Raw genomic sequence first — 18,328 nt, forward strand, 5'->3', positions numbered from 1 at the left:
TTAGCTGGGTGACCCTGTACAAGTCACTTAATCCTGTTGACCTCAGTTTCCTCATCTGTAAAATGAACTAGAAAAGGAAATGGCCAACCACTTTAGTATCTTAGCTGTGTGACCCTGTGCAAGTCATTTTACTCTGTCTTCATTTCCTCATCTGTAAAATGGACTGGAGTAGGAAATGGCAAGCCTGTCCAGTATCTTTGCCAAGAAAATCCCACATGGGGCCATGAAGAATGGGACGTGACTGAAAGATGACTGAACCTGACTGTGCTGGCCATTGGAGGAGATACAATGCTTTGATAAAATTCAGTCCCTGTCCTTCTGGTGTAATAGGGAGAGCAAACATGTGCCCTGTTAGCTATGATTACATGAGATGCAAAGCAAAGGGCCTGGGGAGTTCTGGGGGAGCGTTGGGGAGTGAAGATCCGAGGAAGCTTCACAGAGGCAGCACCATCTAAGATGCCGGTTAAATGATGGGCAGGAATTTGTTCTCATTCTCCTTCCTGTCCTCCAGAGACATCCAAGGTCCAACTGGATACCTGCACAGTCTAGACCACACTCATTAAAAAATCCAGCCCAGTTTCCTTTCAGAGGGTATACACTCAACAGGAGAAGGCCAGGACAGTGCCCAACCTTAGAATCCAGGTATTCCTAGACTTTAACTCTTACCTTCTGTTTTAGTCTCAGCAAGAGCTAGACAATCAGAGTCAAGTGACTTGCCCAGGATCACACAGCTAGGAAGTGTTGGAAGCCAGATTTGAACCTAGGACCTCTTAACTCCTTGCCTACCATTCTACCCACTGCCCCTCTTTTAGACTTCTGAATGCCCTTACTCCCAAGATGGAGAGATGCCACAGAGGGGTCCCTATTGCAGTTCAGTGTGACACGCCTATAATTTTTTCTGCCCTCCCTCTCCCACACACTCCCTGATGGAAAAAGCAGAAAGAACTGTAGCAGGTGCCTAGTTTAGATAAATCTCTCTCCAGCCTGGGTCCAGGAGATCCTGATGGGAGGAGAAAGACCTTTCAGGCCCCTCAGAGCCAGTGCTGGGGTTAGCCTTTGGCCCTTGGGGTCCAGATCATTGCCATGGCCCCTGCCTGAAGCTCTCCTGCCCCATCATCAGCTCCAGTAATAGCTGCTCCCCAGCAAAGCTGAACAGTGGGGAGGGCAGCCCCCTTCTCCCTTCTCCTGGCTCATTCTCTTTGGCATCCTCCTGACAGACAGTTGCTTAGCAACCCTCCTGATTATTGCCTTCCCTTTGTAATCCCTGATATCTGGGGGAAGAATGATTCCCAGGCAACTCCCTCCTTTAATGACAAAGCCCTTCTCCAGGCCTTTGCTGATGAGAGTGAGAGAGGATGGATGGGTTATAAAAAGGGACTTAAGTATGTTGGGGACTCAGAACCCCAAGCCACAGAGAAGCAGGGGCCCCATCACTCATGCAGCCCAGGATAAACCCTGTCTTGCCTGCCCCCTGTCCTTCTGGGACAAATTGGGGCAGGTTTCTTCTCTCCTGATGAAAAAAATTGGCACAGATCTTTTCTCCAGGGATCCGAGGGCCATAGCCCTCACGTTATAGATCTTGAAGGTCTAGTTTTAGCATTCTGTGTTCTTAGGTTCCTTCCAAATCTCACAGTCTAAGGCAGTGATTCCCAAAGTGGGTGCCACCGCCCCCTAGTGGGTGCTGCAGTGATCCAGGAGGGCAGTGATGGCCACAGGAGGCATTTATCTTTCCTATTCATTGCTATTATAATTTTTAAAAATTAATTTCCAGGGGGCTAAGGAATATTTTTTCTGGAAAGGGGGCGGCAGGCCAAAAAAGTTTGGGAACCACTGCTCTAAGTTCTGGTTTTTGGGGTCCCTTCTGTCAGTCAGTCAATGAACATTTATTAAGGAGGCAGCTTGGAAGCTCAGTGGATGGAGAAAAAATATTACTTAGCGCCCCCTGTCACAAACTATCACCGCCCTCTTACAGTTATTCACCGCCCCCAAATGCACCTGTGGCCATCACCGCCTCCCTGGATTGCTGCAGCACCCACCAGGGGGCAGTGGCGCCCACTTTGGGAATCACAGGTGTAGACAGTGGGTTATGGTCGTCCTATTTGCAACTAGAACACAAATATGGAACAAAGGGGAGGTGAAGAAAGGCATGTCTGGGTGGGATGTCAGGGAAGGCATGTCTTCCATAAAGGGAATGGGCTACCTCAGGGTGTAATGGTCTCCTTGCCACTAAAGGTCTTCAAGCAGAGGCAGGATGTCTCCTTAGTTGTGTTGGACAAGGAAACAGCTAGGCAGTGTGGTGGATAGAGTGCTGGACCTCAAGTCAGGAAGATCTGAATTCATAACCCTGATTCAGACCCTTACTAGTTGTGTGATCCTGGGCAAGATATTTAATCTTTCAATGTCTCAGTTTTCTCATCTGTAAAATGGGGGTAATAATAGAGTCTAACTTACAAAGGTTGTTATGAGGATCAAAGGAGATATCTGTAAAGTGCTTCATAGGTCTTAAAGTGTTGTATAAATTCCAGATACTATGACATAAATGGCAGCTATTATTTGGAAAAAAGCAAGGTAGAGTCAGGAACAGAGATCACTCTAGGCTAAAAAAATAGATTGTGTCCCCTTCCCAACTCCTGTCCAAGGTCCTTTCCTCCTGATCTCATAGCACTATAGCAGAGAAAGTGAGGACTGAAGATGTAAGAGATCCCAATGTATTAGATTCTGGAACCCAAGTATCACTGTACTCTAGTCATTTTATGAAAATATCAGGGCAATGCTTCTGGGTGACCCTGAAGTTCTCTAGAGAACTTATGGGCATGAGCAGGAAAGTGGATCTCATGGTTTTGGTGTGAATTACATTGGAAGAGGATAAGGAGATGACAGCTTTTTCCTACCCAGAAGACTTTTTCCGGTTTCTGGTACTTCTCAGTGACTTATGGAATGAGACAGGGAAAATAAAGGTATAATATATTCTATGAAGTTACTCTCTTTACCTCTATCTACACTAGAAGGCCAAGGGTCCAGAGTTTGGCTGCTCTTCAGCCTCTCAGAATCTAGGGGTAGTCCTGAGGGGTTGGGGTAAGGATGTGATCTTTCTAGTGCTATTGTTCGTGAGCCCCCATCAGTGTGCTTCTCTCCATGATTATTCACTGATATCAATTAGCCAGCCAGGTTTGACTAGGGCGCTTTTTTTTTTGTAATTTTTTCCATAGTTACATGATTCTTATTGTCTCCCTCCCCTCTTCCCTCCCCTACCTCCAGGGTTGACAAGCAATTCCACTGGGTTATACATATATTATCACTCAAAACCTATTCCATATTGTTCATTTTTATATTAGAGTGATCTTTTAAATCCAAAGTCCTAAATCATATACTCATACAAAGAAGTGATAAGTCATATGTTTTCTTCTGAATTTCTACTCCCACAATTCTTTCTATAGCTGTGGAAAGCATTCTTTCTCTTAAGTCCCTTAGAATTGTCCTGGATCAGTGCATTGCTGCTAGTAGCAATTGAATAGCTTTTAGAAAAGGTTATTTACTAAAATGGTAATGGTAAGACCAGTTGCATGAGATATTTCCCCCGAAAATCTGAAATGCATTCTCCAACCAGCAGATAAATGGTCCGAGGGAAAGTGGGCTCAAGATTAGAGCACATGAGGCAAAGGGGAGATTCTGCTACTACAAATCTTTGACCTGGGAATCCTCAAAATGTCCCTCTTTGGTGGGTTGTACATTTCCTGCTAGGCTCTTTGCAGAGCCTTAAACTGCCTCCCTTCATGTCATTCAGTATCTGTCTTCTGTTGCAGATGTTGCTCTCAGTGGTTCTGGCAGACTTTGCTAAGAACAAGACAAGAAAATGAGGAATCCACAATCTGGGCTCTTCCAAGCTAACAAAATTCCCCTCTGACCAAGGGAGGAGAATGAGGAAGCCAAGGCTGAAACTGAGGAGCTCTCCTCCCTACAAGTGGGTTCTTCTCAAGGCTTTGGCTAGTTTTCTCTGTCCTGGCTCAACGCTTACCAGAATCTCCAATTCCAAATAGCTTGATGGTTTTGTACATACACAGAAGGTATAACCAAACTCCTCAGCTCATCCATTCAGTCTTCTTGTCCTAGCTAATGAGGTCCTAGGTATTGTCCACACCTTGAGAGTAATTAAAATGTGTCTGAACCTGATAAATGTATCAGGGCTAAGTAAGTTGGGGTGATTTTGACTTCACCCTTATACTCTCCTCCAAGTTTAAAAAAATCTTTAAAAAAAAATACAATATTGTGTATTGATTCTAAGGCAGAAGAGTGGTAAGAGCTGGTTAAAGGGGGAGGGTAAGTGCCTTGCCCAGAGACCCTCAGCCAAGGAAGGTCTGGGCCAAATTTGAACCCAGAACCTCTTATCTCTAAATCTCATTCTCAACCTCCTGGGCCACCTAGCTATCCCCTCCTCCAGGTTATAATAGACAATCCCCTTGGAGATCCAAGGTGGCTTCCTCTAGGTTTCCCTGTCAAAGGATGATTTGAAATTTCCCTCAGTGACACTGTCCACATCCAGAGAAAGAACTGTGGGAGTAGAAACACAGAAGAAAAACAACTGCTTGATCACATGGGTTGATGGGGATGTGATTGGGGATGTAGACTCTAAATGATAACTCTAGTGCAAATATCAATAATATGGAAATAGGTCTTGATCAATGACACATGGAAAACCCAGTATAGTTGCATGTTGGCTATGGGAGGGGGAATGGGAGGAGAGGAGGGAAAGAATATGAATCATGTAGCCATGGGAAAATTTTCTTAATTAATCAATAAAATAAAAAGAAATTAAAAAAAAAAAAGAAATTTCCCTCAGTGGATCACTGTTACTTTAAGGACAACTGGAATGTCTAATTCATCCCTCCCTAGGACAAACAAGTGAATTCAAAGAAAAAATCAAGGGTACAAAATTTCCAAAGTGGGATCAGGCACTTAGAGCTGATTGCTTGGTGTTTCTGGGCCCACAGGCAAATCTTATCCTATGGACCTGTAGTCCATAATGATCTCAGATAAACTGTCAGGACTCGTGTCACTAAAAAGACAAGCTGCCTAGGACTCCTTAAAAGCAAAAAGCAAAACAAAAAGATATTTAGGAGCCATTTGGAGCACCCTCTTGGTGAATTTCTAGGTACTAGTATTTTAGGAATAGTAAATCCATGCTTCTTATATTAACTGTACGATTCCTCCCGAGGATAAGAATACGACAGATAGTGAGTAAGCATCCAGACAAGTAAAGGTTATTTATAAAAACAAACTGGAATATACCTCCAAACTGGCTGCTGTCCGACTTCAATTTAAAACAAAAGCAAGAAAAATACTGTCTGGTGTATCTCAAAGCTATAGCATCCAGTAAAAAGACTTGTGAGCCCAATAAATTTCCACAAACACAAAAAGGCTTAGTATTTGTCCTAGGTCAGGACAATGCATTTATCACTTTCTCTTGAGCTACTATCCCATCTCCCACTCATAGTGGTAAGTTAGACTCCCAGAACATGGTTACCTCCTCCCCTCGGGACTCCAGGGTTAGCTCTGAGACATTGGAGCATACCCTTCTAGTACTGTAACTCACGAGCCCCCATCAGAGTGCTTCCCTTCAAAAGTCTCTGATACATTCTCCCACAAGGACCTAGATTCCAGGGGAAAGTGAGCTCAGGCTTAGAAAGTACATGTGGCAAAGGGTTATCTCATAGCTCCTGAGTCCTCAAGATGTTCTCCTTGGGTACATGGCACACCCATAAGGATTGAACTAATATTACTTGCTTTTGATTATTCCTAATAGTTTCATGAAAGATCTAAGTTCCCATCCAAGACTTCTGTTCTGTATTCGAAGGACCTCTCTGGTCCTCTTTGTTGTGTCCTACTGGCCCTGTTAGCTCTCACATTCTATGCTACTCCTTTCTAGAAACTCCTTCCAGTGCTGACCTTTGATGGTGCTAAATGCTAGAGACATCATTCGGATGCTATGTCACTGCTTCCTTTCCCTGGGAACTGATGCTGTTTATGGGATGAGTGAATCACTGGTGATTGTCATAACCCCCAAGCACTTAAGCCCCTATTTGTCTGTGCCTGGTTCAAGAATGTACAAAATTAGGGTTAAAAGATAGGTTTGTGAACGTGTCCCATATAGTGTGATTTCTGCTCTGGTCCATACATCCCTGGAGCATCCCTGTTTAGAATGAGCAGAGGGAGTTGGAAGAAGAAAAAGAACAAATATTTATTAAGTACCTACTATGTGTCAGTCAGGCACAGTGCCAAGCATTTTGCAATTATTATCTCATTTGGTGCTCATAATAACCCTGGGAAATAGTTGCTATCATCATCCCTGTTTTACAAATGAAAAAACTGAGGCAGGCAGAAGTTAGATGATTTGCCCAGGGTCACATAGCTAGCAAGTGTCTGAGGTCTTCCTTTTTTTAAATTGTTTTTTATTGATTAATTAAGAAAATTTCCCCATGGTTACATGATTCGTGTTCTTTCCTTCCCCTTTCCCCACCCCTCCAGTAGCTGATGTGCAATTCCCCTGGGCTCTACATGTGTCATTGATCAAGACCTATTTCCATATTATTGATATTTGCTCTAGAGTGATCGTTTAGAGGCTACATCCCCAATCATATCTCCATTGACCCATGTGATCAAGCAGTTGTTTTTCTTCTGTGTTTCTGCTCCCACAGTTCTGAGATCTTCCTGACTCCACGCCCATGGTTATGCTGTGAGTTGAGGCTAGAGTCCCAGTCTTCTTGAATACCAGCTTAGGACTCCGTTTTCTACATTATAAAGGAGACAATTCTGTTATAGCCAGACTATAAGCATTTATTAAACACCTCCTGTGTGCCAGTCATAGTGATGAGCTGTAAAAAAAGAGAGCCGTGGGGAAGTGGCAAGAGCGTTCATTGATTTTTGAATCCAAAGGATCTGAGTTTGAATCTCGATTTTGCTACCTACTAGATATATAATTTAAGGAAAATGATCTCGCCTCTGCAAGGGTCTCAATTTCCTCATTTGTCAAATGATAAAGTTTCTTTCTAGCTCTAAATCCTTTGGTTTTCCCAAGAAGAAGGAAACAGCGGGGAATGTGTGGTATTAGAGGGGCGCTTTTCAATGAGTAAACCAGGGTTTGGGTTTGGATTCTGCTAGTCTTTTCCCAATGGCCACTTCTCTCGTCTTCTTCTCAGTTTCTTCCTCTGCCAGATCAGAAAGCTGGGCCAGACAGTCTCTGGGGTCCTTTTGTCCCTGACATATCCCTTCTCGATCTGGTGTTCTCTCTTTCTATCCTTGACCTGGCTTTTGTGAGATCTCGCCCCTTAGAAACCCCGAACCAGGCAGAGTTCAAATGCAGGTTGGGACGGAACTTGGCATCGGTGACCGACTTGCTCTGCAAAACCAATCCCACGTCGATTTTGTACCACGAGGCTGCTGAGATGTGCCCCCGGTGTGTCCCGGTAGCCAAATCCCTGGCTCCACAAAGGCTGAGATGGGCTTGACGCCTGCATTGTCCAGAAGAGGGGCTCTGGGGGTTGGCACCCAGAGGGCTGATGCAGGCAAAGTTCTCCCCTTCTTGCCTATGCCCTGGACAATCCCAGCCTGGTCAAATGTGAAAGCTAATGAAATAATCTCACTGGGACACAAAGACTAGCAAGCATCAGCTGAATTGGGCATTCACGGTGGGTTTAATCAGGCATTCTCCATTCGCATCATGCTGGAATGATTTTTGTAACCTATCTTGGCACCAGGCACCTCCAGGGCAGTATAAATGCCACCTCCCAGCCGGAGGGCCTTCATGGGCAGGAGCGGGTACTGGTATTGCTGGTAAGAGTTTCTCTCTTGTGTTTTTCTCTCATTCTGGCTGCTGGATGGAAAATCATCGGCTACCATTTCAGAACAGGCGGGAGGCGAAGGGACTCTGGGGCTGTGAGAAATCAGTGTGGTGGAGAGGAAAGAGCATGGTATTTGGGGTCAGAAGTGTCTCATTCAAATCGTAGTTCTGATACTTATTAGTTGCATGACCTTGGGTAAGTCACTTCCCTATTTTGCTCTCACTTTCCTCCTCTGTAAAATAAAAGAATTAGAAGAGATACTCTCAAAATCCTATAGTCCTTTAAGATATTTTTTAGGAGGGGTTAGATTAATAAAAAATAAACTACCACAAGATTAAGTGTTTGCTGCAGATACTGGGCTAGTTAATATTCTCAGCTTTCTAAGGTCAGTGCTGATTGAAGACTGCAACAGGTAGGTTATTACTCTAAAGGAGGACCACTGCCAATGGATAGAGAGGGGCTTTGGGAGTGAATCTTGAAGATTAGACTCATGAGCAGATAACTGGGTAGAATGTGGGCAAGAGTACTGAACTGGGAGTTAGAAAGACTTGAATTCAAGCCCTGCCTCAGATACTCACTTAGCTCTGTGACCCTGGACAAGTCAACCTCTGTTTGCCTCCATTTCCTTATCTCTAAAATGGAAGTAGTAATAGTATTGTCTCCCAGGTTTGTTGTGAGCATAAATAAACATTTTTTAGTGCTTTGTAGACCTTAAAGCATTATATAAAAATCTATTATTATGCTTGTCAGTTGGGCTAGGCAGGGAGACAGCTAAGACTTTGGCCTTACCCCCTTGGATTGTTTAAATTTCTTCTCTGATGACTGTTTCTGATGGCCAATGAAAAAGGCAGAGTTTTGCTTCGAAATGTCTGGAGAACTTAAGGACCCTGGGGTAGGGACATGTGTGAAGACAAAGGAGAGAGGAAGACAGTTGCCTTAAGACAGGGGTTCTTAACTTTTTGTAAATTATGGACCCCTTTGGCTGTCCAGTTCCACCTGGGGATCTCTTCTCAGAATGTTGCTTATGATATATTTTCCTCAGTAGAGGAAAATGAAAATTAAGATGCCGTCTTTTCCCACCCAAGTTCACAGATGCCCTCCCTAAAGTTACCCCCTTTCTTTGAATATCTGGAGACCTCAGACTTAGGACAATAAAGCAAGCTGGCATGACTGTTGAGGATTATTTTTGCCTTCAGGACTCCATGTATCCTTTGCTCTTTAAGGCAGATTTGACCCTAGTCTTCTTGGGAAATTCTTGGGATTTTGAGGGAGACTGGCCATCCACTCATCAAAGCACAATACCACCACAGCCTGGGCAAGTGCAGGAAATCTCACCATTAGAGTCCCAAAGGCCTTCAAGAATGCACTCAAAAAAATAAACATCTCTAGGAGGCACAGAAACTATTAGTTATCCCGCTGAGTGGGGGAAGATCACTTGACCTCTAATAGGGAGGAAGGAATGGCAAGGACTAGTCCTGGAGAGGTGTCTGGGTTGTGAGAAGGATTACAGGGGCTGAAGAAAAAAGTAATTCCTTGGTGCAGAAGGAGAAGGCTATGTAGGGACAAAGGATCCTGGAGAAGGAGAAGGCTGGTTGGAGAAGAAGGAAGGGCTCAACCTGGGAAGGCAAGAGGATTCCAAAGCTGAATTCTGCCCTCTCCAGTGACCCCACAGCCCTGGGTGAAAATGTCTGGGTGAGTTATGAGTAAGAAGTCTAGATTGTGATAGAGGAGAGAAGTTCTTAGAGGACATCAAGTCCAACCTTCTCGTTTTACAGATGGGGAAACTGAGGCACAGATTAGCAAAGTGACTTTTGCCCAGGAGCACACATCTAGGATTTGTCTGCTCCATGCTGGTGCCTATGAAAGGAAGTTTTGATAGCATTTCTTTTCGACTCTGTGTGCCATATAGGAGTTAGTGTATGACTCAGCAGGTAGATAAAAAGAAGATCAGAGGCAGCATTAAGAGAGGCAGAACTTCCCAGAATGAGGGGTGAGAGTTTTACTGTGCTCTGGCCTGATCAGACTCTCTCTAGAGTCTTGTGATCAGTTCTGGGGTCTGTGTGATGGAAAGGATGCTGGAGAGTGCCCAGAGAAGAGGGCACTCACCTGTTTGGTGAAGTTCATGGTCTCTCAGTAATGGTCAAAGGAACTGGACTTGTTTCACCCAGAGAAGAAGGGTCCGGAGAGACATGATCATCATCTTCCAGGTTTTGGGGGTTGGTCACAGGAAAGAGGGATGAGCCTTCTTCAGCCTGGTCCCAGGGAGCAGAACCAGAGACACCGGGCTCAAACTGAAAAGAGACAAATGTAGGATTGATGTCAGGAAGAATTACTCATGAGGAGTCTGGACTGCTTTGGGAGATAGTAATTCCTCAAACTATGGAGAAAATATGGTAGAAAAATATCCCCTTTTCCCCAAGATTATGCCAGATGGTTACTGAAGTCCTTTTCAAGTTAAACATGATGAGGTTGGGGGCAGGTAGGTGGCTCAGTGGATTGAGTACCAGGCCTAGAGACAGGGGTTCTGGGATTCAAATATGGCCTTAGACACTTCCTAGCTGAGTGACCCTGGGCAAGTCACTTAATCTCAATTACCTAGCCCTTGCTGCTCTTCTGCCTTGGGACTAGTACAAAGTATTGATTCTAAGATGGAAGAATAAAGGTTTAGAAAATAAAAAGATGGGAGTCTGAGATTCTGCCCTACTTACAGAGAATCTTAATCCAGGCTGTAGAAATATATCCAGATTTTGTTTGTTTGGGGGAGAAGGGAGCTTCTTACCTATCTCTTGTTTCTCCTCAGTTTCCGAGTGAGAAGGTGATCATGGCGTCGGACCACCAGACTCAGTCCTCTAAACCGCAGCCCCTCAATCCCAAGGTGGGTACCCAGTTAAGTGGGTTTCTTGGGTAAGGAACACAGGTAACTCTGGACAAGGCACTTTCCTTTTCTTGGCCCCAGTCTGTTCCTTTATGAAAAAAAGGAGATTGAAATAAGTTGGGGGATTTTAACCTGATAATTCTTACTAAGACCTTAATAATTTGTGGACTCTCCAAACATCAGGGTTGGATAGACCCTTAGGGCTCATGGAGTCCAAATCTTTTATTTTACAGGGAAGTTCTATGTCCAAGATCACAAGCTACTAAGTGATGGAGCCAGGGCTGGAAAGCAGATGTCTTGATTGCCCTTACCCAGCTCTCTTGCCAGTCCCTGTCTCAGTAGAAAGAGTAGACAAAGGAAGGAGTTGGGGGAGAGGGAAGGCTATATTGGGTGAGCATTTCCCCTCTGCCATTCAATTCTTGGTAGATCCAGGGGGAGAGATGTCTTCCAGAAGGTAGATAGGGGCAAAGTATTAGCCTGGTATGTGTATGTATGTATTATGTGTGTTTATGCACATGTGTGTGCCTGCCTAAATTGGGGAAGGAGAGTGGATGCTTCCAGACTTCTCTCTGTGGATCAAACTATTCATTAGACTTTTCCTAGGACATGGCTGTCTTCCCCAACTCCTACCCCACCCCCCAAATGGCTCCATTAGGGGCAGGACAATTGTTCTCCCTTTGGTTGTGATAAAGTCAGAGAATGTTAGGTTGGTCCAAGGAGCTAGTCTTATTGAGGGACTGGGGAAGGCATAGCTGAACCTGCAGAATTATCCAGAGTGGCATATAGTCCATCCCTTCCCCTCCCAGCTCCTCAATCCTGGTCTTTCTTCAGGATGAGAATAAAGTCGGTCCTTGGAAATTGCTGATGGCAGTAACCTCCTGGTGAAAGTTTCTGTCTTTCATTGACCATCTCCTCCCTGGAAGCCTTTTTTTTCCACAGCAATTCATGAACCATCCCAAAGGATCATGAGTCAAGAGCTGGAAGGGACTTTAGAGGCCTTCAAGTCCAAGTCCCTCATTTTACAGTTTAGGAAACCAGGGTCCAGAAGGTTATATTTTTCATAGCTAGAATGGAATGTAGAGGTCATCAAATCCACCCTCCCCCATTTTACAGGTAAGGAAACTGAGGCCCAAGAAGATTATGAGGCTATAAACTGAGAGATAGAAGGGACTTTAGAGGCCTTCAAGTCCAACTCCCTCATTTTACAGTTTAGAAAACTGAGGTCTAGATGGGTTATACTATCATAGCTAGAATGGAACTTAGAGATCCTCAAATTTGCCCTCATTTTGTGGATAAGGAAACTGAGACCCAAGGAGATTATGAAGTCATAGACTGAGAGCTGGAAGGGATTTTAGAGGACTCCAAGTCCAACCCCCTCATTTTTATAGATAAGGAGGTCCACACTCTGTAAATGTCTGAAGTAGGGTTTGAACTCGGGTTTTAGTGGCACCTCTCACTGTTCACTGCCAGCCCTGGGGATCTGAGTAGTTTCTTGTTGGGATTTCAATAGCAGGATGGGACTAAGGAAGGGTCAAGAAGAGGGGAGGCCCAGGTACATTTGTAGTAAGGAAGATGGAGAGGATGATCCTAGGGAGAGGCTTCTGATTTGAGAAGACCTCGCCAACTCAGGATCAAGCATCTTCCTGTTTCTCTCTTGTTTTTGATTACTCTGAGAAGTATTGGAAGCCTGGGGCCATAGAAAAAGCTTTTCCAAACCTCTCCTTTTATAGAATAGTGCTGAGCCTTCCAGGCAGGTAGTGACTTGTCTAAGGTTGTGGTGAGTAATAATAAATGGAGTTGGGATTTGAACTCAGATCCATTAGTTCAAAATATAGCATTCTTTTGAGTAGACCATACTGATAGGAAGCCCAGGCTCTGTTCTTAGCTTGAGTGACTTCAGGATCTTGGGTGAGTCACTTCTTTCTGGAGTTTTCTCATCTGTAAAATGACAGAGTTGGATTGGAGGGTATCCAAAGCCCCTTCCCAGTTCTGATATTTTGTAATTCTCTGAGGGTAGCCCAAGGTAGACAAGTTCTAGGATGGAAAAGTTGGAGCTGGTCATAAGAAATACTCCCCCTTCTCATCCCTTAGCTCAGTGTAAGGCATTCCAAGCCGGGGCGTCCAGAGTCATCAGAAGATTGGACCTACAGTGGTTTTCTCTTTTCTCTGGTGCCTAGATTGTCATCTTTGAGCAGGAGAATTTCCAGGGTCGCTCCCATGAGCTGAGTGGGCCATGTTCCAACCTAAAGGAGACTGGGATGGAGAAGGCGGCCTCCATTCTTGTGCAGTCGGGACCGTAAGTGCCTCTTGGTCTAGCTAGTTATGAGGCTGCTGGAAATAGCCTTGGGATAGAGGCAGGACAAGCCTAGAGGGCAGTGTGGGACAGGGACCTGGGCAACTGTCAACTGATCCTGGGGAAAGAGAAGGGCATGACTTTGAGCCCCTAGAAGTTTTGACCAAGGGTATGGCCTCCCAGAGAGGCAATCCTAGTCTATTTGATCTATTTTGACAGACTCTTATTCATCACCTATTCTGCTCAATGGACTGGGAGTATAAAGATTAACATAAAGATGAAATGGTCCTTGCTGTCAGGGAGCTTACATTTTACTAAAATGATACATTCTGCTCCTGAAGGAGATTGTGTAAAAAGATGCAGAAGAGATGTGAGCAGTATCTACAAAGGAAAACAGAACTCACAAAGGGAAGTAGTAGATGAAAAAATCAGAGAGGTTCATGGGATCAAGGTTGCAGAGTCCTGAGTAAAAGGAGAGAAGAGAGAAATGATGGAGATAGAGAGATAGACTGATGATAAGGAGATAGATGAAAATCAGTGATGGATGGATAGAGAGAATGATGGATAGATAGATGGAAATATAGATAGATACATACATAAAAAGCTGTATAGACAGACAGTAAGATAGATAGGTGATGGATTGGTAGATGGATAGAAGATAGATTGATAGATGGATCAATAGAGAATTTCTTAAGTGTTTATTATACACCAGGTATTGTGCATTTTATTTTCATTTTTTTATTATAAAGATATTTTGTTTTACTAATTACATGTAATAACAAATTTCCATGTAAGTTTTCCAAAGATATATGATCCAAATTGTCTGCCTTCCCTCCTTCATCCTGGTACTGGCAAGCAATTTGATCTGATATATATATGTATAAAATCATGTGAATTTTATTTCATAAACAACAGGGAAGGGACAGCTAGGTGACTCAGTGGATAGAGACAGGCCTGGAGTTGGGAGGAACTGAGTTCAAATGTGACCACAGACACTTCCTACTGTTTAATCTTGGGCAAGTCAGTTAACCTGTTTGCCTAGTTTTTGCCCTTCTTTCTTATAGTTATAAGAACAGAAAGTAACTTTTTTTAAAGGAAAAAATAAAAAAAGCAGGGAACCAATGGGAGCACTAACATTCAATGTCCTATATCCTCTGACCCTTTTCAGTTCTAACATTCTCTAAATATGATTCCAAAGTTCCTTTCAAACTATCAATTTGTGGGCATCGGATATATTTAACTCAAAACACTAAAGAAAACTTCAGCAAAAAGACCTGGGTTGATTATCTGGTAGAAGTCTTTGTTTAGGGCCCCCTGGGAGCACCGGGAGGTTCCCAAAGTCTTTCCGCTTGATTCTAAGGTTTTAGGTTGAGATAAAGCAGCTTCTGGAAGAAAAGAGAGTCATCTCTCTGGGTGGCAAACAGCTGGAATCCTTCTCTGGAATGCCAAGAAGTATGATCAATACTGTTCCTGGTCCTAGATGATCTAAAGGAGGCCTCTTCCTTTTCTTTCCCAGGACATGGGCAAAAAAAAAAAAATAAACGAGTGCTTGTAAGTCAAGCAAGCCCCTCTGCATTAGTAACTCATGACCAGGCCCACCCCTGAAGGCCCTGACTTGGCGTCTTAGCCATCAGGCCCTCCCGGATGTCAGGAGGGCCACTCTTTCCTAGGGCCTGGATGCAGGTGTTGTTGTGGGGCTATTTTTAGTGGGGCCGCAGTGACTCACTGTGGTGCCTGATTAACCCCTTTCTCTAGCCAGAAAATAGCCATGGGTAACTTTTTGGTTCCTTTTCCTCTACTCTCCCAATCCCAGCCCTAATTCCTCTATCCTTTTCTGTAGAAAAAAGCTTGACTTTAAAGCCTGTGCTCTCTTGCCCCTGGTAGGGGATGACAGAATTTGTTTGTTTCAAGCATCTTGGCAGGACTTTAATCAGCTAGGCAGTTGGTAGGTAACAGAGAATGGTTCTTGCTTTCAACCACTTAGAGGCTATCCCCAAGACAAGCTGCCCCCTCACTCCCTAGATTAGCCCTAAGTAGGGGCAGGGAGTTTGTCTTCCTTCCTGATATAGTCAGTCTTACTAGACCCAGAGAAACCCAGTTCTACTCTGATTATCTAGTTTAAAAATATGGGTTGCAGTGGAGGGCATCTAGGTGGTTCAATGGATAGAACACCAGGTTCAGAGAGAGGAGGTTCAAATCTGGCCTCAGATACTTCTTAGCTGTGTGACCTTGGGAAGGTCACTTAACCCCAATTACTTATCCCTTACCACTCTTCTGCTTTGGACCTAATACTCAATATTGATTATAAGATTGAAGGTAAGGGTAAAAATAAAAAAAGATATGGGCTGCTTACTTTTTTTTAGGTGGTACAATGGATAGAGTCCTAGGCATGAAGTCTGGAGATCTGAATTCAAATCCCACCTCAGATACTTACAATAACTGTGTGACCCAGAGCTAGGGGCTTGAACTTATGTATGTTTCAATTTATTCACCTGTAAAACAAGGTAATAATAGCATTTATGTTTCAGGGTGGTTGGGAGGATAAAATGTGATTATTGTAAGGAAACTTAAAAGTCCATTATATAGATGCTAACTAATATTATTAACTGGTAGAACCAGATTTGAACGGTCCTAGGTTCTCTGACTTCAAATCCAGAATTTCTCCACTAAGCCACACTGCCTCTATAGCTCAGACCCTTTGTTTTAACAAGGATTCAGTAGTTTTATCAAGTGAGATTGTGGCATCTCTTCCTTTGTAGATTTTCAGGCGGTAATAGAATAATGCTTCACATCCTTTCCAGACTTCCAGGCCCCTGTTTCTATGCCATATAAGTTCCTCTTCAGGCTTTATCACTTCCATCAATTACTTAATCATTAATTGCCAACAGGAAGGGACGTTGGAGGTAATCGCCTCCAATTTCTCATTTGTCAGATGAGGAAACTGAGGTTCCAGGAAGTTCAGTGACTTGTCAAAGATAATGCAAATGGCAAAGCTAAGATGACCAATTCTGCTTCCAGCCCTACTTTCCAAGAGCTATTAAGTATGGAATTTCCTTTGCTAATTAGAGAGAGCAGACCTAGGCCTCAAAGAGCAGAGCAGAGAGCCTTATATCCAGAAAGAACATAGAATACCCTTAAAAGAAACTTATTGAATCTGGTCTCAGACACTTCCCAGCTGTGTGACCCTGGGCAAGTCACTTGACCCCCATTGCCTACCCTTGCCACTCTTCTGCCTTGGAGCCAATATTCAATATTGACTCCAAGAGGGAAGGTAAAGGTTTAATAAAAAAAAAAAAAAAAAAGAAACTTATTGATTGATTGCTATGAGATTGGCAGTAACGGACTCTTCAGGTTATCTCTGGCCGACCTTAGTTAAGAGCAGAGATCCCAAAGCCAGGCCTAGGAAGTGGGTCTATTCCTAGCAGGCTTCCTCTGTGACTGTAGGAGAACACAATATAGAGAGTGGAATAGAGGGGGGCCTCCAGCAATCCTAAAATCAATCTATCCCCGGTACCCCAAGTTGGGATTGGTCTGGGTTGGAGGTTTCCTAGCAAGGGTAAGAAAGAGAGGACTATAGTCTGGTGCTTGGATTTTCTCTGGACATGCAACGGAGGGAGCTGTGACGTGTCAGGGTCTTTTACTTAATATACTTATAAATTTGTAATATATCATGTGCATTATATAATATATTTATAGATCTGCTTATTTTACTATTTTATTCATATATATATATTTATATATATTTTAAAAACCCTCACCTTCCACCTTAGAATCAATACTATGTATTGGTTCCAAGGCAGAAGAATGATGAGGGCTAGGCAAAGGGGGTTAAGTGACTTGCCCAGGGTCACACAGCTGGGGAAGTATCTGAGGCCACATTTGAACTCAGAACCTCCCAGATCTAGACCTGGCTCTCAATCCACTGACCTACCCAGATGTCCCCTATATATTATATTTTATAAATATATTTATTATTTTTAAATTTTAATATACTTACATTTATAAATATCAGTCTATTGGAGGATTTTCATAAGAAAAGGGGTGGGGTATTGATGTGGGACTTGTCTGAAGGCCTCTCAGGAGAGAGACTGCACTGATGTGGGCTCTCGGAGTGTGTTAACTCTCTGCCTCTGTCTGTCTGTGGCAGCTGGGTCGGGTATGAACAGGCCAACTGCAAAGGAGAGCAGTTTGTGTTTGAGAAAGGTGAGTATCCTCGATGGGACTCTTGGACCAACAGCCGCCGGACCGATGCACTCAGCTCCCTGAGACCCATCAAAGTGGTGAGTGCCTTGTCCCCTTTCTGCCCCACTAACGTTCTCCTTCAAGGCCCAGGACCCCAGGAAGCAGCGAGGAGAAAATGACTCAGTCATTTTGCCTCTTCTGACCTTGCCATGAAAGACAGGGAATTTGTTTCCTGTCTTCTTCCTGTTTCTGGTGTTTCCTTGCTCTTAGCTCGGGTGTCTTCACTCTGTTAATCATTTCCTATTTATTCTATATATAGTTTGCTTGTAAATATTTGCTTGCAAGTTGTTTCCCCTATTAGACAGTGAGTCCCTTGAGGGCAGGGACTGCCTTTTGCTTGCTTGTTTTTGTGCTTTTTTATATTCCCAGCACTTTGTACAATGCCTGGCTCACAGTAGGTCCCTAATAATAAATATTTGTTAATTGATTCCTGCAGGCTCTGAAAACTCTTAGATTCCTTCCTGGATATCCAAAACCCTCCCCTTGCTCTATTCCAGGAATTAAGGAGACACCTCAGGCTCCATATATCATTACTCCATGTATTCTTATCAATTCTATATATCATGACCAAGGGGCCCTGTCCTCCTCCCCAAATCTTCCTCTTTTTATTTATTTTTGGTGAACCTTGGACAAATTACTTTCTCTATGTCTCAGTTTTTATCTGTGAAAGAAGAGAGTTGGATTAAGCCCCAAGTTCTTTTTTTAAAAGCTGTATCTTCATCTTAGAATCAATACTGTGTACTGGTTCCAAGGCAGAAGAGCGGTAAGGGCTGGGCGATGGAGATGAAGTGACTTGTCCAGGGTCACAAAGCTGAGTAGTATCTGAGGCCATATTTTTTGTAAACCCTCATCTTCTGTCTTAGAATCAGTATTGTGTATTGGTTCCAAGTTGGAAGAGTGGTAAGGTCTAGGCAATGGGAGTTAAGTAATTTGCCCAGGGTAAAAAAAAAGAAAAAAGATAAATTTTAGTTGGAGTTGAATGAAAATAAAGATAATTTTTTCCCCATGTAAATTTATGGATTCCCTGAAATCTATCCATGAGTTGAGAATCTCTGGTCTTGGATTCGCAAGGCCCCCCCCCCC

The 18,328-nt window shown here is 43.6% G+C and overlaps 1 protein-coding gene across 1 annotated transcript in view; it reads left to right on the forward strand.

Annotated features, from left to right (window-relative positions):
* The window catches only part of CRYBB3 (crystallin beta B3), a 134,827-nt gene that overhangs the window by 8,575 nt on the left and 107,924 nt on the right, over nucleotides 1-18,328 (forward strand). The window contains exon 5 of the mRNA XM_044685470.1: nucleotides 17,151-17,283. Coding sequence (XP_044541405.1) covers nucleotides 17,151-17,283 — 133 coding nt within the window. The remainder of the gene's footprint in view (nucleotides 1-17,150; nucleotides 17,284-18,328) is intronic.

Source organism: Gracilinanus agilis, chromosome 1, assembly GCF_016433145.1.
Source record: "Gracilinanus agilis isolate LMUSP501 chromosome 1, AgileGrace, whole genome shotgun sequence".
NCBI lineage: Eukaryota > Metazoa > Chordata > Mammalia > Didelphimorphia > Didelphidae > Gracilinanus > Gracilinanus agilis.